Source organism: Lissotriton vulgaris, chromosome 2_1 (genome assembly GCF_964263255.1).
Source record: "Lissotriton vulgaris chromosome 2_1, aLisVul1.2, whole genome shotgun sequence".
In the NCBI taxonomy this organism is placed as follows: Eukaryota; Metazoa; Chordata; class Amphibia; order Caudata; family Salamandridae; genus Lissotriton; species Lissotriton vulgaris.
The window spans coordinates 343,587,157-343,610,784 of NC_141687.1; the positions used below are offsets into that span (position 1 = coordinate 343,587,157).

General features: G+C 44.3%; 1 protein-coding gene across 2 annotated transcripts in view; it reads right to left on the minus strand.

The window, feature by feature from the left end:
* Window positions 1-3,629: 3,629 nt before the first annotated feature.
* Window positions 3,630-23,628, minus strand: part of TAOK1 (TAO kinase 1) — a 1,246,355-nt gene continuing 1,226,356 nt past the window's right edge. Inside the window, exon 20 of one of the 2 annotated variants that reach the window (XM_086955104.1) lies at window positions 3,630-9,416. In XM_086955104.1, coding sequence (XP_086811230.1) covers window positions 8,955-9,416 — 462 coding nt within the window. In that variant the 3' untranslated portion in view covers window positions 3,630-8,954. The remainder of the gene's footprint in view (window positions 9,417-23,628) is intronic. The other variant, XM_086955103.1, reaches the window with a different exon arrangement.

The window sequence follows — 23,628 nt, forward strand, 5'->3', positions numbered from 1 at the left end:
GCCAGTAAAGATGTTTTGGGTTACCTTGGACTGCCACAGAAAGTCTTCTTTAGTAGGACCACACAATCAAACAAAACATACCAATGAGCATAAATCACATATCGTATGTCAGATGATCCTGCTGTGTCATTACAGAATTAAGATTTTGCATCCAATGTGATGCACCTCACTTAACACATTCTTTGGACAGAAAATGGACTGAACCCTTGATATACTCGTTATTTTATGGTCTTCCGTGGTCATAGTAGGTTTCATTGGGCCTATAGAAAATGTTCCTAGAGACCTAAAAAAAAAAAAAAAATGTCCCAAAAGCAACAACACTCTGAAGAAGAATCTCTCCAAATAGCCACAAGAAGGAGAAACATCATAAGATCTAACTCCCTTAAGCTAGAAGGATGAAGCTTTTTCAAGTTTGTCCCCAAGTTGGTTTGGCCTATTCTACATTTTCATGTTGGCCTCTCTTGAGTTCAAGCTTGGCATAAAAGTGAGAAATATGATTGGCTTTAGTACTTAACAATCCATAGAAGATATGTTAAAGCATGAATTTGATTTAGAACAAATTGATTCATTAAATGGTAAAATAAATGATATTTTTGCACCTTTCTACATCTGGTCTTCTGTCATTTAAGAGCACTCAAAGTAATGCTAAAATGGCTTTTAAAGGTGCTGGCATATTTTTGGTGGGTATGATTTGTTATACAAAAAATTACATTCAATCAGCAAATCATGTTACTTCACCACAAGTGGAACACATTTCTGAGATGAAATTTCTTAAATCAGGAGTCAGTGAAAGACCTATTATAAATAATCTGTGGTATGCATTCACTTGCTCCCAGATTTTGGGCATTCTTTAAATGTTGTGCTGGTACATTTACAGGGTATCAATTGATCAGTGTAAAGGGGTAACCGTGGTCATGGTGAAATATTGCATGGATCGTGCCCTCTGAACATCCCTGGTTCACTCCATAAATGAGGAACAGAAAAATACAGCAAGAAACATATCTGGCCATGATTTGTAAAGACAAATGATTTTGTAGATGAGTGCCCTAATTCCAGTGTCTGAAACCTTAACAGCAGAGTCACACACTTAAGAGTGGTATAAAACATCTGTAAGGAATCACTTGACTGCGCCATGAGTGCTGAATTGATGATTCTCACCTCTCTCTCTTCTTCTTTCCCCTATCAACAACTCTCTTTTGTGGTATACAAAGCTGGTAATACTTTTTCAAGAAAGTGCTGTCTATCCATGCTCTGTAACAAAAGACACTGAAGAACTTAAATGGAGAGTGGTCAAAAAAAGATATGGCACATTTTGTGTGCATGCAGAGGGCAATAAGGAGTGGGCATTTCCCTCTTGGGTGGCCAATACCTAGAGGGACCAGATTTTTTCATTTTTTGGGGGCATAGTACGCACTTGTAGTGCTTGTGGCCATCTCACAGAAAGCAATAGGGCAAGCAAAGGCACAGTAGTACATTCTTTAACATCTTGATTGGGAGTGATTGATCAGGCTAGGACTGGTATGCAAAAATCAGCCCTGGCAAACATTTTCACATCAGCACCACAGTGCAAGAGGCATGACCAAAATGGGTCTTTGAGGGCATGGCTGTTTGAAGGCAGTCAATCCATTCACAACGTTTGCAAACCCTACCCCCACCCCTCCATCCCTCCCAGCATGCCGCCTACTGGGGAAATGTAAAAGAGACAGAATGGCTAGCTCAGCACCATGATGAACAACCGGATGATTTTTGGCTGATGGAAAAGATGAGCATTCATTGCCCCCCCCCCCCCCCCCCCCCCACACTACTTTTCTTTTATGTATCATGGAAAAGACTGGACAGGTCTTTCTCATCTAGCCTCATGATTTATCAAAATATTGTGTTCTCAGAGGAACCCTAATATCATATTTTTAATATGTACCCCGGGGTAAATTAATCTCATTGTTTTACAGTCATTTTGAATAAGATTTTGAGTATTACAATCTGCCAGCATATAGATTATGACAAATGTATCCAACATTTGCTTCAAAGGATATGGCAATATGTAACATATGGTGAGGTCACTCAGCAAAACAGATGCCTAATCAGCAAGGAGTACACTTGTAACCTTCTATTGTCAGACTTATTTCACCTGTCTTCTACCATCTAGCTATTGTGTAATTGCTTGAAGAAACAGTTCTTGCGAAACTAAGCAATTTGAGTTGCACTGTACCACATCAATTTCCTGACATAGCTCTTCTCAAACAAACTTAAAGAAAAAATATTTGCATTCTTACATGCTGTGAGGCTTTTTTTGTTGATGTGCCTGTTCACGCTCACAAATGGATGACAAGCTAAGCTAGATTAAAATAGTATGTTTTAAGTGAGCAAAAAAGCAAAATCCCACTTTCATAGGCTGTGGCTCAAGCAGCTCCAACCCTTACGAATGTAACTTGGCAGCTACTCACTGAATTGGCATGATTCGGAACTGCAGAATGAAATACAAACATATCAAAAGATTAGGTGATACATTTTATCAATTTAGAGAAAAAAAATATTCACTGTGATGTTTTTCTTTTTGGTTGAAACTAAGTTGAATGTGTCCTTTCAACACATGCAAACATCTCTCGCCCCCACTAGTTAATGTATACCCTGCTGACATTCAGTTATCCTATACATCGGAAGAGTATGACATTTAAGATGGCTCATCTTAATAAAATAGTGTTAATCCTACTTGCCATGAAGCCATGGATGTAGATGTATATCCTAAATATGATGTTCTCAACTAATGCAGAGCACGTGCATGCCTTGCTCAATTGTATTCATACATGTGCCTTACACTAAGAATGCTCTTTGAATGCCTTGTACAATAATTGCATTAATCTTTTTTACATGCACTTGACATTATATCCAACAATAATCAATCAACTAGCCCACCATTTATATGTGATAATGTGTAGCTTTGCTAGTGTCCGTTGAGCAAATAAAGTAAAAACAGATTTTGAACTCAGCAATGGTTTACACAGAAGGGGTATAGTGAGATGCTCAGACGCAAGTCATATGGCTTCAAGGTACATCCACAAGTCCTGGATTATAATCCAGGCATTTACAGGATTTTTATTCTAATTTGACATCAGTAGGGCGAAATTTAAAGCTTACTGAGCACCTTCTTCCCATTAACACTAACCTCAAAAATTAAAATTCATGAATTAACAGTGGGCTGACGCTTATAGGATTGCTGCAATGACGCATCAAAGAAAACCAGGCCATCAAAAACAGAGGGCAAGCAAACTAGGCTCAAAAATACACAGGTCCTGCGGCATTCATTTTACTTCAGTCAGTAGGACACCATGCCCAGATCTTTTTTTTTTTATTTGAAAAACAAATTTTTCAATTCCTCAGATGCAACTGAAATAATGTTACCTCTTAACCAAAAGTAACATTAGTCATTTAAGAACAGACTGTGTGATAAACAGCCTTCTGTGTAGAATGAGTAAACCATTTTTTTCTTTACTGAGGTCCGGTTATGAATTGGTGGTACGGGCAGAAGTTAAAGAGGAAAGGCAGTATGAAGTATTGTAAGAAAACAATCAAGAACCAATGGAAACTGTGAAAGGCAACACTGCTGCACTATGAGGAAACATTTTAAATAATTTGGATTGCTACAATTTTGATATTACAACGCCAGAAGTATCTGGAATAGGGTTTTACCACTGCACTTGAAAGGCGATCATATCCATTATCATGAGGCGACAGAGATGTAAGCTCTCTGACAAGTTACCAGAGCCTGCATGGGCATACCTGTGCTGCACTATCAAAAGATTAACAAAACACAGATGCTGTCAACGGATACTGCTAAGGAAGGAACAGTTGCTATCAACATGTTTGCCTTCAAAAGATCTCAATCCCTTGAGGCATGAAAAAACACTATCTGGAGAGGTGAGATCCCATTTTAAAGCAACTGTCTGAAGCAGTAAGATGGAGAATGTTTATTCTAGATTTATGATTTGAAGTATACATTTATCCCTTTCATATGTAAACAAGAGTAAAGGCAACGCTCAACAAGTCCGTCAGTCGCCTGTACACACTACTGTTAGGCACACTACATTAGGCCAAGGAAGTGGGTTTTATGTGGACATCAGAAATAGCCTAGGTGCATGCTACTGATCAACAGACAATGCACTGAAAAGTATACAATGTTGATAATTCGGGTCTATTCTTTCCATCTTCTAAAAACCTATGACGAATTTGGATTGCTTGATTTGGGAAACGCTGAGGAAGAATATCCCCATTAACCTATCCATTTTAGTAATGTGCAATCCAGATACCAGAGATCATACATTGAATCTATTCAATCGGCTAAAATTCTAAAAAGTTTCTTACACATTCTGGGAACAGATGGGAATGTTCTGGGTCTCAACTTTTCTATTTTGTGAACTTCGGATCTGCAAACCACTGTCTTTTGAGAACATAAACCCACTGGAAAAATCTGTTCCATGTTAAGCAGGTGAATATTTTCACAGGCAGGAAAGGTGAGTTACTATAGATTTAATGATATGTTTCGAAATACGGGGCAATAAAGTCTGATAATGTGAAATGAGGCAGGTCATTTGAATTCAGGTGTTATGAACATTGGTTTCACCCAAATCATTGTTTTTCTACCTTTTTAATTCGCATACCATCAGATAATATTAACTTGTTACTTGTAAAGCATTTATGCTAAGGCCAGTTACCTCTGTATTATGGATCAAAGCTGTCAGTTACAGATGACCTGTACGGTCTTGCTAAATAGAAAATGAGTGTTTAAGCAAGGTCATGGTTTTTGAACGGTTGTAAGAATGGAACTGGTTAAGCCACAAAAGGTAGAGAAGGCATCCATAATACAAATGTCTTCTTATCTTAATTTCCTCGGCATTCCTTTAGCTTGACGTATATAGACTTTGGCTAAATAAAAATTCAACTTTGAATCCTGTGGCTAACATTTTAGGTTTAAAACCTCACTCCATCCAATTAAGTGCTGTCAGTTGAGAAGAAGAAAGAACACGTGAAATTAAGAAATCAATTGCCAGTGTATTAACATGAGGATTCCCAAATCTTGGCTTCTAAGTGGAGACCGAACACACGCTAAAGCCCTTCCGGTTTGTATGAAAATAAAATGTTGCTGAATGCTGGTGTCCTACTGCATTTGGACTTTGAAACTTGCTATGACGAGACCAGGTTTCTTAGGGACCCGAATTACTAGAATGTACAATTGTTTGTGGATGCTCCCTTATTGCTTTCCCTGATCATCTTGAAAACACCAAATGTCTAGGAGATTGTGCGTGTCAATGGAATGACAAGCATGGTGTCATTTTGCAAGATGGCTGGGGAGCTGAACAGTGTAGAGAAGATTAAATCCACTCTGTTTAAACACACATTTTAGATAAAAGTTTATGGGACTGCTCACAAAACAAACACTTCTATTATGACTTAAATGGGTGCCGGTAAAATTGGGTGCCTGTAAAATAAACAAACAAGCAGTGAAGAACGCCTTTTTCTGTGATTAGAATTCTCTAGACACTCTAGTTTATTAAATTTAATTAGTCTTACTTCAGCAGTACCTATGGACTACCACATTAAAACACGTTTTAGGCCTGCATTGTGTAATGCCACACAGAGCACTTAATTAACCAACTCCAATTTCGAAAACTTCCTGTGGAGTTTGGCACAACAATACATAGATTTTTGGCAATGAGTTCATTGTCCTAAAGTAAATAACTGCTAGTGCCAAAGTAAACTAAAGGAGGAAGGCGTGCAGAGCTGTCACCATCAGAAAAACTAGCACACATTCTGGTGTACTGGGTGAAATAGGGCGCTGCTATGAATTTGAATGGGGCATATAGAAGACAAATGGTTAGCAAATAGTCTATAATAAATGTATCCAAATGAAGTATTTTAGCCTGGAAAGAAGCAAGACTTTTCTACTGTGAAAGATGGAATACAAACTAAGATCCAAGATACACACAAGGGAACAATCTGTACGGACTTAAGCATGTAAAACAGGATAACTTAACACTTAAAGTAAATTAATATTCTTGCTACAATATTAGGAGTCTGATAAATAAATGTGTTATTCCTTTGTAACAATGTTAAACTAATTGTTTAAGATAGATGACATGCGATATGCCTGTAAAGGCAAGGGTACTCAACAACTGACAGCAATAACTATTTCTATATTTATTTGATACCAGAGAGAGAAACTTTATTGTGCATTCAGTCAATGGTTTAGTGATCAGCTGCATTTTTCTTTATTCTACTTCCCTTAACAACCTCGTACAAGAACACTAATTACAGGACAGCACCTATACTTATCACTTTTTTTTGTCAACGGAGAAATTTAACAGTGCAGAGATGCACTGGCTCAGAAAGTGGTAGATTCTACAGGTGGTGTTCCAAACGCTGCATGAGCGAGAAGCAATTAGAGTACGCTCTTATTATTTTAGATCCGTCTGCCAGAGGCATCCTAATTTTTCAGCTGAAAAGGTCCAAGACGAGAGCGTCAATACAAATTAGTATATGACAATGTGGTACATTTATGAATGCTGCAACAAAGGTCACTCTTCAGACCGTGGAAAATTCAGCCAGCACGCTGGTATGTGGGGACAGGAGGTCAAAGTGCTGCTTCGCTTTGTTCAGGAACTACACTACAGCATGAACATATCGCCAACTACCTAACCAAAATACAATTTTTCTAGTTATTGCCAGCTTTTCTCAGCATAGGTCCGCCCTTGTTGTCGCTCTTAAAGCCATGGCAATGGTAGGAATGACTTTGCAATCATTCACTCAAGAAATGTCTCTTATTAGCCTTCAAATGTATGCCACGGGCAATATTACGAAACTCTTCTTCAATATCCCAGAAAACGCTTTTTTTTAGGTTGGAACTTCAGTACTCGTTTTCCTCCTCTGGTATGTGACATCAGTGTTCAAACGAAATATTAACAGATGACTCTAAAAATAGTTTCACAAACTGATACATTTTGGCTTAATAGCAGATTACATATTTATGAAACTAATACTTTGAAGTATTCGGCTTGGGACTAACGTGTATAAAAAATGTCAGAGACGTCACTAATCAACTGGCATGTTCATATAAAACAGTTTAGCGTAAGCAAAATCAAGTTTTAAGAGGCCTTGGCAAAGAAACAGATTCATTTTCCTTTTATTTCCATCTCTTGCATGGTGGAATCTGTATGGATAAATAATTGGTTAAACAATGGCACAAAGCGGACTCTGGGGATTTAATATTTGCAACCCTCTTAGATGCTTTTGTAATAGTAATGGAAATGTTGTCACTGCGTTTAAAGTGCTAGCACGCGAGAGGCGTTGGCATTTAATGCGCATTTGTAATAGTTACATTGGATACAGTGACAACGATTCCCGAGTACAGCCCTGCTTAACGCACTGTCCAGTTGAGTGTTCACCATCGGAGCAAAACAGTTTATTAAATTTTTTTTACGGGAGCTAAGAAAATAGGACATTTAAATCGCACCCATGCACTTGTTTGGTTAGTGAAGAATGGATGGATGTGAATGAGGAAGGTAAACTATTTCCGCTTAAAAACACATTCGACTGCTTCTCGTAACCCAAAAAATGTACACAAGCAATACCAAAGCAGAAAATGAGCGAGCTAAACCCAAGCTTGAGTGGAAACGAGATAAGAGGTAAAATTAAACACTACAAGCAATGGAAATGAGGAGAAACAAAACACCCTCCCATTCAATGCGGTCTACACAAACAGCGATACAAGTGTGTCTGCAGCTGCGACAATAAAACTGGTTCAGACCACCCATGATTGTTTATGGCACAGAGGAAGCAACTGTCAGTCTGCCTAAAACTGAATTTCTAAGTGTGGGTGTGTAGTGTAACAAGAACGCTTTAACAGCTACTTGGCTAGCACGGCTGACTTTATTTTGACGGATGTCTTCATCTTGACTGTCGTTCTTTTAACAGAAAGCAGAGATGCGCTCTTGAAAAGTCAGTTAATGACTTCTCTTAAGTCGTTGGGATTTGCAGTGCAATCGGAAATTCATGTAGATAAACTATCAACTTAGCATTTAATTATATTATTTCTACTTATACTTTATCAAGTCGGAAAACAATAAAAATGCACCGGCAAACTGACACTGACTGACCAAACATCGCCGAAAAACAAGGCGCAGGCTGAGCTGTCACTAGACTGCAAAAATGTCTGCGTAGGTGGAGCGGTAATGACTTTCCGACTAAATTATAATTAAAATTTTAAAATATGATACAATTCATTAACTCAGATTTAGTAGCCAGTGGGCTCTTTCATACGTGGCAATGAGGACTGCACCTACTGGATGTTGTGGTTACCCAAGTGTACAGAATGAGCCAACCCTCAACAAATATTTTTGGCTATGGCATAATGAGCGCTCAGGCATAAAGGCTTGCAGGAAACAGATGAACTATCTTGTAGACACATTCAATCAGACGAATTCACTGCCAACTCAACATACTACAATTTAGCATATGATGGTCTTTCCTCGTGCGAATGTAACCTGTTAACATGAAAATAGAGTGTCTACTCATGTACTTAAACCAGGCCTGCTGTTGAGGGACACCATTGCCAGCAGGAAAATCAGGAGTGCTCGGTAAAGGGTTTAGATTTGGCAGTAGTGTTGAGGAAAACAAGCTTTGATGACAGTCATCAAGAACATTTCTTACATTATTTTCCTGTATCTCTCCCTCCTTGACTCCCCTTAATTTCCACAAGAAAAAAATCCTGCAGCCCAATTGTATGACATCCGAGTTAGTAAACACAAACCATAATGCTTTACAAAAGGAATAAAATACACCATGTGCACGAAGCTTGGTGCCACAGTACCAGTGGGAGGAGGCTACTGTGATGAATGGCTGTAGGCAGTTCCCATTGGCAAATGGCTCCAGTGGAATTGCCATTCTCCACCTCTTGCTGAAAGTTATGTATAAGACATGTGTGAGCCATTGGATATTTGTGAAGTAACACTTGTGCTCCTGCTCATGCCCTGCTCTGTCCGTCCCCCTGAAGCTGTCCGCCTCAGAGACTGGGGGCTGTTGCGGACCCCCATTGCGCTACTACGAGGCAATCCTTGAATGGATCCAGAGGGGTGACCCCATGGCTGAGGCCCACCTTGCATGGGGTGACCCCATGCTTGTTGTGGGCTTCCCATGGGATGACCCCAGTGAGCTCCTTGGCCCCCAGTAGGATTGTGGGACCAACCAGAAGCTCCCGGGTAGCTGTGGCTGAACGCCTCGGGGGAGAGGTTTGAGAGGATCATGTTACTAAACCCTAGCCTCATGCTCTCCGAGTCGAAGGCTTCGATTTCTCTGGCCTGTCGCTCCAAAAGGCTTCGTATGCGTTCCGTGCGCTCGTTCTGCAATGCCACCATCTCTTCCTCAATCTATGGATTAAAAAGAAAAGATATTCAGAAAAGAGATGCACGACAAGGAGGGTTTGCAGTCAGCAATCAAAATTATCATCTGAGATTTAGAGGAATTAGTCAAAACAGCAAGGAATGGCACTGATGCCCAAGGCCTTCCTTTCCACGGGATTCCATCACTATTGCCCACGTCTCTAACCTGCAACAGAAGAGGTGTGAACAACACATGATGGAGAGAACTACTAAAGCTGAATAAATAACATGGTATCTCTTAAATGCATTCACTCTTGGGCCAGAAGTATTGGTAGTTCGAAGAATAAGTTACTCGCCTTTAACGGTTGTTGGACTTTGAACCTGGCTGTGACGGGCCGGTATTCTCTGGTGCCTTAGAGCCATCCTACGAGAACGTGCAACTGTTTGTGCACGTTCACCGATAACCAAGGACTATGACGTAGTACGTCTCTGGAGTGACGGACGTTGCCGTCTGGGCTGGTGGCTGGCGCGCTTAGCACTGCTTTTTATTAGGAATTTATAGATTTCCTTAATCTTCAGAGGTTGATGACAAAGATGCCCAATTCGAGGGAACTTTCAAGAACGGTACCAAGGACATGATATGAAAACAGTTGAAACAAAGAACGTGACTGCGTTTCAGCCGGGGGCCCAGCCAGTGAAGGTACCATTTTAATTACAAAGAAAGGCTTCCTCAGTGTAACGCTGCACGCCGTCTCTACTCTCCTTCAACTCCTGGACCCGGTAACTGCGGGAAGCTACGCCTCGCCGGACCCGCTTCGTGGGTCCCGCAGCTCGTACAGGAACCTTTGTTTGGACTTTGCAAAGGGGGCAGTATCTCCTCGACCGGCAGGCCTGCGAGCTACAGCAGGGACTCCGAGGACCAGCAGTCCCTGCGCGCCCCATTGGACCAGCTGGGCTGCTCTCCCTGCCGGCCCCGCCCACCCGCTAGCCACACTATTAGTTAAAGGTTGACGTGATCCCGCTGCGCGGGAGCGCGCGGGAGTGCGCCGGGAGAAGCCCGGGACAAGGGCGGGACCGTCTGTGGCCGTCAGAGGCCAGAGGAGGCTGGGCTGGGCCAACTTTCTTTCGCTTGTACTTTCTAAATCCCATTTGGACCCTGATATAGGTTCTGGACATGCCATCACCGACCCCAGCGGGAACACCAGCGAAGGTGGGGGGAGGCAACAACTGGACTTTGGACAATTATTTCAAAACGGCAAAGGGGGAGGGGGTAAGGAAACCTCCTTGGAGAAGCGTAGGGCGGAGCGTCGCCGCTCTATTGAGCATATGAAAAATAGGCCCCTTAGCGATATAATCCCCTATCCTATCTCCCAAGAGGGAGGTTCCCTCAATGTTAGCCAGGATCCATCATCCCAAGAAGGCGTCCCCCTATTACTGCGGGATAGTACTTCCAATCTCTGCTCATTTACTGAACGGACCTTGGACACTATCCCTCTTACAAATTCTAGTAGTATGGCTGTTGACTTAGTCACTTAAACACCCCCCCTTGCTAAAACTAGGAAAACCAAACTGAAGCAAACTGTTGTGGCACAGGTACATGGCCCACCACCAAATAAGCGCAGAAGGAAGTTGAAGGGCGGGCAGGGGAAGACCAAGATCCCCCATTCTGACTTTGGAAAAGCACACAAGTCCGTTTCTACGTCTGATAGGCTCATATCTAATGCCAAGGGTACCAATACTAATACCACTGCTTCCACTAGCGACCAGGGGGGTAATTCATTAAATATATCATCTCCTCCCACTTCCCTGGGGAACATAGAATTTCTACTAAGATCACTCCTGCTCCCCATTAGCGAGAGTCTGAAAAAAGTAGAGATCAGACTTACGATATTGGAGGCAACCATAAGCTGCCTGAAAACCTCGGCCAGCAAACAGAGTAGAACCCCCGAGTCCAATCCGCCAATTAAAACTTCCCTTAACACCCAAAACCTTCCTATAAACGTGGGACCTTCCTTGGGTACGGCTGCCGTCCCCCCTTTGCAGCCACTCATGGCCAACCTAGTTCCAATACCATCTAGCAATTCTAATATCCTACCTCTACAACCAGCAGGCCCAGTTACCCTCGGCACAGCCCCGGGTACAAATTCTGGGGATCCACCGAATGTTAGTATTGCTCCCCTATTCCCTAACAGGCCTGTTCCCAGACCTCGGAGACCCGACTTGCCGCCGGAGGCTAACAGCCTTACGGTGGTTTTGGCGGGTGCTCCTCCTCTTGAAATGGGTGAAAGTGAGAACTTCCACTCACTCAAGAGGAAAATTATCAAATGGCTGAACTGGAACAGACCTCTCCCAGCTCATTTCAATAACGAAATCATTATGGTGAGAAGGGTACCTTGGTTGGGGAAAATGAGAAAAACAATAATAGGGGATTGTATTATGGTGACCTTCCGAGACCCTGGGACAGTATCACATATATGCGCTGGGTCAAATAGATCACCCGATTCCACCATACAGACCTTACCAGTCTCTTTTTTCTTCCCCCCTATTCGTATGCACCATGAATTGTCACAGGATAACTGGACAAGGGTTGAACGGAGATCCAGACACAGGGGGTACGCTGCACGACCTGTCTATCGACCTCCGGAGACACCCTTTTTCGACTACAATCGATTTAACTGTCTGAATGGACTGGATGGGGTCGATTGACTGTCCTCAAATCCTGACTTAAATCCTGTGACTTCAGATAACGGTCGTAGTGAATCAGCTGACCCAAATAGACCTACCTCTGACAATGGTCCTGATGTAACAACTGGTGTAACACCGGGCATCGCTTTCCCTCGCATTTCTACCCTTGTAATCCCCCCTGCTGTTGCTCCGGCGCACTTGAGATTAATCTGGTGGAATGTGGCCGGCCTAGCCAACAAGCTGGACATGCATGATTGGGTAACTTATATTGAGACTGGGGATGTTTGTATGTTCCAGGAGACCTGGGCTAGGGAAGAATATAGGCAACAGGGCTACCAGTCATTTTCCATGCCGGCTAAGTGGGAGGGCAAGGGCCGCCCCTCGGGTGGACTCACAACCTGGGTGGCATCCCACCTAGGGTGTCAGGCTTCACGGTTACCGGTGCCATCGGACGATATCTTAGTGGTTTTATTGGCCTGGCCGACCCTAGCGAAACTCGCCTTGATAAATATCTACTCTAGGCCAGTGGGAGTCTCGCGAGAATCTCCCACCATCGATGAGCTTTCAGCTTATCTATCTGAAATTCCAAGGGACACACCCTATGTAGTGGGAGGTGACTTAAATTCTCATTTTGAACCGAAGGCCGGCCTTCTAGAGGGTTTTCCCATGGAAGAAGAGTCCAGGTGGGCAGTACCTTCAGTAGTAGCACCCCCCCGAAGGCATGGACACCTGTAGCACTGCAGCTTACTGCCCTAACCCTAAAGCATGGAATCAGAGCTTGCAATGGGCGTACCAAGTCTGATATACCAAGCAGACCCACGTACAACAGAGTGGGCAGAGAGTCCCGCTTGGACTACGCCCTTGTACAGATAGTGAATTGGTTATCCATCTTGGACTTTAGGGTCACCGAAAGACTAGATAGCGACCACAACGCTTTAGAACTTGATCTCATACACCCTGGTAGAGAACCCTCTACCTTAACTAAGGAGGTGAACAAGCCCGACCTTCTATTGGGTAACAACAGGAGAAGAATCAGGTGGGAAAAATTAGCCACGAGTCAAGTGAAACTCCCGAGGATCTACGCTGGACTAATTCCAATTTTGGAAAAAGTGAGAGAGCTCGCTGATGATGTGGGTAATAAAGATTTCCATAACAAATTATATCAGGCACACGAGGACCTTATAAAGGGAGCGGCATCAGAGCTCTTTAGCAAGGTACAGAATCTGAGGAGGGGGCAGCAACATAAATCCCCATGGTACAATGCAGCCTGCAGGAAGGCAAAGGGAGAACTTCTTAGAACCATCAAGGAGGGAATAGGCGGAGAGAAGCTACGAGAAAGTAGACGGGCATACAAAAAACTAGTCGCCCACGCTAAAATTGAATGGGAGGAGAACCAATGGGAGGAGCTCACTAGTTCCCTCGCAACAAGAGACCACCGAATGTTTTGGCGAGTGGTAAATGGGGGGTCAGGGAGCCTCCACTCGGCAATAGAGCCAAATATTGCAGCAGGGGTGTGGCAGGCACACTTCCAGAGCTGGGAGAAACTGCGATTGACATCGGTAATAGATTGGCAGAGTATGATGGGGACCTGATAACAGTGAGGGAGGTCAAGGCAGCAATTGCAGGACTGACATCTGGAAAGGCCCCAGGATTGGACGGTCTCCCCGGGGACCTGTTCAAGCAGGAGCCCGATGTGTGGGCCCCCTACCTTGCCACTGTGTACAATGCAGTCCTGCACGGTATGGAAATCCCGAGTACTTGGCTGGGGGCAGAGGTGGTCCCTATATTTAAGAAGGGCTCGCTCCTGCTCCCAGCCAATTACAGACCAATCAGCTTAATTGACGTGCCCCAGAAGCTGTTTGGTAGGATACTGTTGAATCGCCTCCAGGACTGGGCTGAGGAGACGGGTGCCCTCAGCCCATATCAGGCGGGATTCAGGAAGGGAGTCTCTACAGTGGACCAGGTCTTCCGTTTGAATATTATCTATTGGAGGACAGCGGTATTTGAAGGTGGCAGCCTATACACTATTTTTGTGGACTTGAGGGCCGCCTTCGACCTAGTGCCCAGAGGGAAACTTTGGAGTGTCCTGGGCGAGATGGGGGTCCCTCCGGACATTCTGATAATTCTACAGAGACTGCATCTTAACAACTATGCCCGGGTCAGGTGCGGGAAGCTTGGGGAATTGACGTACAGATTCCCCATTGACAGGGGGGTTAGGCAGGTTTGTGTTTTGGCACCGGCCCTGGTCTGCCTCTTAGTCAACGGGGTAATTGCCCCTCTCAACGGCATTGAATACACCGATGCTCCGAAGTTGAACGGCAGCAGGGTGCCTGCAATTATGTTTGCAGATGATACCCTGCTGCTGTCCAAAACCCCCATGGGGATACAGAGGATCCTCGATTCTTTTGTGACCTTCTGCACAGAAAGGGGGCTGGAGATCAATGCCACAAAAACTAAGAAAACAAGATACTTACCTGTAACTTCAGTTATCCAGTATTGGTATCTTTCATAGATTCACATGCCTGAATCATTCCCCGTCGTCGAGGCGGGAGTCCCACGGTAAATAAAAAAGCAGTGCCAAAAGCACTCTGTAGTAGTAGGCCCTAGAAAAGGCCTGAGGCCTATATTATAGTAGCCTATCTACATCATTATGCTAAAAGGACCAAAGTCTTTGCTCCAACACATCAGCTCACAGCACCCTCTAGAACCTTCCCTGCAGAGCCAGCTCTCCTCAGATTTTCGTAGCACAAGTGGGAACAAGTATCCCCAACTTAGAGAACTGACTCTCCGGGGAGGAGGGTGGGTGCATGTGAATCTATGAAAGATACCAATACTGGATAACTGAAGTTACAGGTAAGTAACTTGTTTTCTTATCCAGTATTGGGGTATCTTTCATAGATTCACATGCCTGAATCAGAATAGCAAGCAGTAAGCCAGGCAAAGTCGGTTGCGGATGGTGGGAGACTTAGTGCAGTGCACCCCCATGAATGTATCTTCAACAACCAACAAACGCCTCGAGATTGTTCTATTAATAAATCATGTTCAAATTCAACATTGAAATTGTGCATTTTCCTTCTGGAAAGAAATCTTAAGCATCATACAAAAATACACAACATGTTAGCATATATCTGCATATTTAAAGCACTCTATTGAATGGCATGCACTTTATATGAAATAAGCCAACATTAGTACCTGAATATACTCCTTATGGAAACAGGTGACGTAAAACAGCTTGGCTCACTGCCGCATCATCCTGATTTGCTGATTGTAGGCAGCAGTGTCTTGTAAACGTGTGGACATTCTTCCATGTCGCAGCACGGCAAATGTTCTCAAGCGTCACTCATGCAAACAAAGCCGCAGACGCTGCCACAGCTCTTGTGGAATGAGATCGAACAGACCTTGTCAATGGTCGATTAGCCTTGACGTGGCAGAATTGAATAGCAGATGCTATCTATCTTGAAATTGTAGCTTTAGTAACCGCTTTCCCCAATGTAGTCTGGCCATAAGCTACAAACAGTTGATCTGACTTTCTCAAAGTCTTGGTTCTCTGAAGATAGAATTTTAAGCATCGTTTGATGTCCAAAGAATGCAATGTTCTTTCAGCCGGGGTTGACGGGTTTGGAAAGAAAACTTTCAGCTTGACAGGCTCATTTAGATGAAACTGGGAAGGCACTTTCGGTGGGAACGTTGGATTCGTTCGCAAAGTGACATAGGCCTGTGAGAAATGCAAGAAGGGCTCCTTTATGGTGAAAGCTTGAATTTCTCCCACTCTTCTTGCGGAAGTTAGCGCCAGTAATAAAGCAATCTTCCACGTCAAGAACTTTAGGTCAGCTCTATGGATAGGCTTGAACGGATGCTTCATCAGCTGTGATAGAACCGTATTGAGCTCCCATTCCGGTGGTGAGGGCTTCACTGGGGGATAAGTCCGAAACAGACCCCTCATAAATTGTTTGATTAGCGATGAGGAGCAGAGTGATTGAGTGTTAGCCATCTTTCTGTACCTGGATAAGGCCGCTAAATGGACCTTTGTTGACGAAAAAGAAAGACCAGATTGTGCTAAATGCAATAAATAGGGTAATATCTTCTCTGCTGGCGTCTCTATAGGGTGTAAAGCATTAGAGATGCACCATGCGCAAAAACGCTTCCACTTGAGACGATAAGTTTTTAATGTACTCTGGGCTCTTGCCTTCTCTAAAATGTCTCGGCAGTCCTGAGGAATTTGGAGATGTTCGAATTCTAGGAAGTTAGGAGCCATGCGTGCAATTTCAGCGATTGAGGATCTGGGTGAAGTACCTGACCCTCGTTGCGTGACAGTAGCTTTGGAGTTACCCGCAGTTTGATCGGTGGGTCCTGAGAAAGTAGCATGAGTTCCTGAAAACAATACTGGCGAGGCCACTTGGGAGCAATGAGGAGAAGGCGACAACTCTCCATTTTCATTTTGCGCACCACTCGTGGAATCAGAGGGATCGGAGGAAAAGCGTATGCATAGGTCCCTGACCATCGCATCGAGAGGGCATTCCCCCTTGACCCCTGTTGAGGGTATCTGCTGGCGTAGTACCGGCATTTCTTGTTCTGTTGGGTTGCAAATAAGTCCAACTTGGGCTTGCCCCATCTCTGAAACACATAGATTAACTGGTCGTTGTCCAGTTCCCACTCGTGGCAATCTGACAAGGTTCTGCTCAGTTTGTCTGCCAAGGTGTTGTAGAGGCCTCTGACGTGCTCCACCTTGAGAGTTATGTTGTGAACTGTTAACCATTTCCATAACTCTTGGGCTTGTTTGGATAACGTTGCTGATCTCGTTCCTTCCTGCTTGTTGATATAAAACATGCTTGTGGTGTTGTCCGTTCTGACCAGGACCGAGGATCCTACTATCCTGGGGAGGAACGCTTGAAGAGACAGGCAAATGGCTTTCAACTCTAGACTGTTGATGTGGCATTTTTTGTGTTGTTGAGACCATTTTCCTTGCACTTGCAGGTCCTGGAGATGACCACCCCAGCCCTCCATGGACGCATCCGTTGTCAGAATAAAATCCGGAGGAGTCTGCAAGAATGAGAGCCCCTTTTCCAGATTGCTGAACTCAGACCACCATTGGAGTGCATGCACCATCCTGTTGGTGATTGTGATGGTGTCCTCGAATGAACCTGTCGCTTGATGCCATTGACAGTTTAGCTCCTCTTGCAGTGGCCGCATCTTTAGACGCGCCAATGGAATGAGGTTGATGGCTGAAGAACACATCCCCAGAAGTGATGCAAATAGGCGAACTGAAAGTGACCTTTTTCTTGACAGTTTTTTGGCCAACGCCTGCAGTCGGAGCTGCCTCTCTCGAGACAAGAATGCCTTGCATTCCACTGTGTCCAAGCAAGCTCCTAGGAACAACAGGTTTCGTTTTGGATCCATTTGAGATTTGGTTTTGTTGATTGTGAGGCCTAGCGATGTGAAGAGATTGCGGCATACTGTAATGTCGTATCTTACTTTGGCCTCTGATGGACCTTTGACTAGCCAGTCGTCCAAATACGGGAAGACCTGCACTTTTGCTGCCCGAAGAGCTGCTGCCACAGGAGCCAGGCACTTTGTGAAAATCCTTGGGGCCGACTTGAGGCCAAATGGGAGAACTTTGAACTGATAATGGGCGCCGGCCACCGTGAAACGGAGGTACTTTCGATGTTTTGGGTGGATTGGGATGTGGAAGTAAGCATCTTCCATGTCCAAGGAAGCCATGTAATCTCCCTCGTTGAGGCAACTGAGAATGTCCGAGAGGGTGACCATTCGAAATCCCTGCTTCTTGAGATACCTGTTCAGATTGCGCAGGTCTGGGATCGGTCGCCATTCCCCTGTTTTCTTTTTTATGAGAAAAAACGGGAATAGAAACCTGCCCCTCTCTGATGATTTGGAACCTTCTCTATTGCATTCTTGAGAAGCATAGCTTGCACTTCCTTGAACAATAAGTGAAGACAAGGGGGAGGGGGACCCCTGGGCGGAGTTGTTGGAGGTTTGGTGATGAACTCTAGGGTGTGACCATGCTGGACCAAGTCTAACACCCACCGATCCGTTGTTATATTTTGCCATTGCTGTTGGAAGGCAGATATCTTCACGCCCACGGGAAGGTAAGGGATTGGAGGTGGCGCCCAATTGTTCTCACTGTTTCTTGTGACTGTCTCGTCCTTGGTTGTTTGTGCGCCTTCTTCCTCCTTGGCGAGAGAAACCAGCCGATCCAGATTGTCTATAAGAGGACTGATAGTTCTGGCGGTATTGTTGTTGATATTGCCTGCCTTGCTGGTAATAACTTCCTCTGGACGAATAACCTCGTCCTCTTGCTCCTCTGAACGATCCTCTTTTATATTGCAATGACCCTAGCGACTTTGCAGTATCTGTGTCAGTTTTAATCGTTTGGAGAGCCTCATCGACATGCTTCCCAAAGAGGGACTCTCCGTCATATGCCATGTCCAGTATTTTCAATTGAACTTCTGGACGAAATGTAGTGGCTTTTAACCACTCTTGACGTCTCAGGACAGCTGCCCCAGCCAACTGTCTGAAATTCGTATTTGCCATATCAAGAGCGCAGTCGATGGATTCTTCCGCTGCCCGCTCTCCTTCCATTAGAATTTTCCTGGCTTCTTGCCTTTTGTCCTCTGGCAACAGCTCTATGAAGCCAGCCATTTCTGACCACATTTGGCGATCGTAGCGCCCAATAATCGCCATTGAATTTGCTATCCTGATGGATGCTGCCACCATAGTGGAAAACTTCTTCCCAATAAGGTCTAAGCGTCGCCCCTCTTTATCCGGTGGAGTAGAAATAGGGGTAGCTGGGTTCTTTGACCTTTGTTGCGCCGCCTGAGAGATTACCGAATCCAGGGGTGGATGACCAATAAGGCACGCCGGACTAGAGAACGGAGCACGATATTTCTTTTCTATTCTTGGCAACACAGCAGGCACAGATGCATTTTTCATTATTTTTATGCCTTCCTTCCAAATATACTCAATAATGGGAATGGCTCTAGGTATCTTTCTTGTTTCCTCTTTAAAGTCATGGAGAAAACACTCCGTGTGCTCCACTGTAACCGGGAGCTTAAACCTGGTTGATGCTCTCTGCATCAGGTTGTGAAAACCATCTACATCTTCAGGCGGTGAATCTGAAGGTTGTGGAGTTGGAGGGGATGGCATGGCCGTCTCTGATGTTCCAATGTATGAGGCACTATGATATCCTCCTGGTAGTAGTGTTCAGCGTAGGAATCATCTTCATCATCATCTTGGCACTTGATGACGAGCTCGGATGGGTGACGTGCCACACCAAAAGCACCGTCATCATCATCGTCCTCAAAGTCATCTTCTTCATCATCAGCATAGGATTCTAGAAGATGAGAGGGCATAAGTGGTGATATATATGAACCTTGTTGTCTCTTGTAAGACACGAGTTGAAAGTTTTTTGTCGCTATTGGCGTACAAAAGGCCTGATTCCCAGCGATAGGCCTTAGTAAAGCTGATCCCATCGGTCTTGATGGCCCCGGTGACAAAGGTGCATCCACCTGCTGAAAAGATGCCGTCGTCGACGGGTTTATCGTCGACGAGATAGACGACGAGGGCATCGTCGACGATAGACTTGCCGTCGACGGGACCGTCGTCGATGGGCTCGACGTCGACGGGACAGTCGTCGACGTCGACGGGACAGTCGTCGACGGACTCGACGTCGATGGAGCCACCGTCGACGGGATGGTCGTCGACGGGATAACTGAAGACGGGCTCGTTGTCGACGGGATAGACGTCGATGCTTTCTTCGTCGACGAGACAGTCGTCGACGGCGGCGTCGATGACTTCGTCGACGGGCTCTTCTTGGATGACAAATTTTTCGATGATGATGGCGTCTTCGTCGAAGAGTCGTCCACGAGAGTTCTTTTTGTCACAATACAAATCTTTGTAGACACAATCGGAGTAGTAACAGATGTAGTGGATATCATATCCATAGAAGAAGAGGTTGAGGTAGAGACAGTAGTCACTGGAGAGGAGAAGTCTTACTCACAGTTTTCTTTGCCGGATCGTTGGTGGCTGAGGCTCTAGAGACAGAATGTTGGGATCTCTGTGAAGAGCCTGAAGTAGAGTGGGAGGTCTTAGCATGCTTTCTCCCCTCACTTGTCTTATCCTCTTGAGACCTCGCCCTCTTTCTGGAGGTAGAGGCTCTGTCATCATCGTCTGTGGAAGAGGATTTAAGCCACAAAAGGACTCTGGCCTCCCTATCCCTTAAGGTCTTAGAAGGGAAGGTAAGGCAGATCTTACATTTCTTTGCCTCATGCTTGGGATAAAGGCAATAAATGCAGTCCTTATGCTGGTCATCCACATGGACCCTCTTCTTCGCGCAGGTTCTGCAAGGTCTAAACAAGGCCTTCTTGTCAGACATCTTGAAGCTCTGAAGAAAAAAACGGAGTCAAGACTCAGGGAGACTCCCTTCCACACGACGTGCGGTGAAAATCTGAGGAGAGCTGGCTCTGCAGGGAAGGTTCTAGAGGGTGCTGTAAGCTGATTGGTTGGAGCAAAGACTTTGGTCCTTTTAGCATAATGATGTAGATAGGCTACTATAATATAGGCCTCGAGCCTTTTCTAGGGCCTACTACTACAGAGTGCTTTTGGCACTGCTTTTTTATTTACCGTGGGACTCCCGCCTCGGCGACGGGGAATGATTCAGGCATGTGAATCTATGAAAGATACCCCAATACTGGATAAGTTTATGGTCTTGAACCCAACCCAAAGATCACGCCCGAACCCCTTACTGGGATCATCACGTCTAGAGAGAGTTTCCACCTTTGAATACTTAGGTGTAACGTTGAATGAAACCATGTCTTGGGGAACACACCAGACCAGGGCTAACCTTAAACTCGTGCAGACCACTGGCGACATCGCCCGGTTGATGAAAAGTTCTACATATCGACCACTGGGGCCGGTCCTTCAGATTTACAAGGCACAGGCCAGGGGTGCTGTTATGTACGGGGCGGAATTGTGGGGCCACACATCTTCCCACAGTCTGTCTATAACGGAGAATAATTTTATTAGACAGTTAGTTGCACTCCCGTCTAGCACACCACTCCTGCCTTTGAGGATGGACCTGGGACTGAGACCAATAGCAGATGAACTGGGTCTTAGACCCTTAGCCTTCTGGCGAAGGCTATGGAGTAGTGATGAACTTTCTACCTACAGGGCAGAGCTGAGGGAGCTTTTAACCCACCCCAAAGCTTTACAGATCCCCTGGATAAAATATATAAAAAAGTCCTGTGTGAGACTGGGGCTCCCCGACCTATGGTCTGATCCAGCTAATGCTTCATTAAGGATCCCACGAAGAGTCTTGGCCAATGCTTATCACGAGCAGAAACTAGCTATGGTCTTAGATTGTCAGGATGAGGGGTCTTTAACATCTGTATTCACGCAATGCAAGGACTCATGCAGGCTGGAGAGGGTTCTGGATGGTATGACTCCCGTGCTGGCCAGGAAGCTATTTCTCCAATGGAGATATGGCACACTGCCACTGCGGTCGTACACCAGCTCCTGGTCAACACCGCCCTCTACCAAGCAATGCCCGGCATGCAATTGTGCTGAGGAAACCGACTTACATGTGGTCTTGTTCTGTCCAACCTACAATGCCGCCAGGAAATATTGGCTCCTACCACTCATCAGAAACTTTGGTTGTAGGGAGTACCTCCCGATGTACAGAATTTTAAAATCTGATGTCTCAGGACCAACGGTGTTCGTACTAGCTAAATTTCTTAGAAATGTCTGGCATACTCGCACCCGTATTTTAAAGTCGCAGTTCCCCACCTAATTTTAACACTAAGAATTTCAAACGCATGGTCTTTTATCTGTTTTCACCCTAGTAGTACTTATTTTGTAGGGTAGAATGATTTTACACTGTATAATATGTGCTGTTGCTTTTTCTGATGGTTTTACATTGTTTTACATGTGTTTTTTTGTATATCTTTGATGGTCAATTCGGCCGAAATAAAGATTGAATAAATAAACAAAGATATGGTCTATTTCATGTTTTAAACATGGCAAATCATCTCGAGCCTACCCCCATCAGCTGAAGGGCCATCCTTATCTCACAAATACAACCCACCATTGTATGGAAACTCATTTATGAGGTTATGTCATAAAATTAAAAATCTAGTTAGATGGAAACATGACCCACTTTTGTCACTTCCCCACACGCAGGAACATTTTCCTTACAGCACCAGAGCTTTAACAGACAAGGAGAGAGGAACTAAGGTCTTCAAATCTTTGAATGCTATGCCTGGTCATAATAATTAATTCATCTGCAGAGTGACTTGACAGCAAGCTTAAATTGTTGATCTGTTCCTAAAACATTTACATCAACCAGGAGCGGCGAGTGCAGATAAGAGTGTTGCAGAGAGGGGTACTCGACAGACGATGGAAAATTAAATAAATATTACATTTTTCTTCGTTGCCGCTTGTGGAGTACGTTCCCCTCTCCCACCGCTCCTGACATCAACCCTGGAGTAGGCTCTTTCCAATGTGCAGAGTTGAATCTTCCCTATTACCTCCTCCATGACATTCATGTTTGTGACATGTTTATTTTTTTGGGATCATGTGTGAAATTACAATACATGTGTGTCACTATCACAAACTAACATCTACGTACAACGCAATATATTTTGAAGGCATTTGAACATGTCTTCATGCATGGTGTAGTATTGTACAGGACAGTCACCACACAAATATCGATGTGTAGAAATATTCTTCAATGCAGATGCACAACCCGAGCAAGTTAACCTCAAGATGGCCAGGCTCTGACTAGCTTGGAATGTCCAACACTCACATATTCAATGACTAGAAGAACAAGTTACTTACCTTTGGTAAAGCATAATTTGGAAGAGAGACAGTCTAGCTGCAAAGCCCTTAAGTTGTGCACTCTCCCCAGGCATCAGACTGGATCTGGAATTTTTTTCTGCAGTGCCTTTGCGCACCGGGGGATGGCATCTTATGACCCAATGAGGACACCGACTCCAGATGTGACGTCAGTGAAGTTATAGAAGTCCTCTCCGGTGCACAGACAACAGTTTCTTCTATGAAACCTTTCACGCTAAAACGTAGAGCAACTGTAGAAACTGGCTGTGGAAACAGTGCACCAAAAAAGATCAATATATCTTTAAAACATAGTTAGAAAATGGAAAAAATGGTATGGTAATACCCAGACAAGGCCTATAAGGAAAGACTCAATGTTGTGACAAAGCAAATGGAAATGAAAGATATGGCAATACCAAATCAAGTTTCAAGAAGTAAGACCAAATGGTCTGTTGAATTACACAATTTTGTGAAACAGTGATTACAGGTATATAAAACCAGAACTGAAAAGGGTATAACCCTTACAGCACAAATCGTTTGCAGATTGGGGAGGACGGGCAGGGTGTTAATGAATTTGCAGCTAGACTGTGTCTCTAACAGATAATACGTTACCAAAGGTAAGTAACTTGTTCATCTGATAGAGACATCTATCTGCAGATTCCTTACCTTATGAATTAAATACCATTGCTATACCCACCCGGAGGAGGTTCTGCAAACTAATCCTACAAAAGCT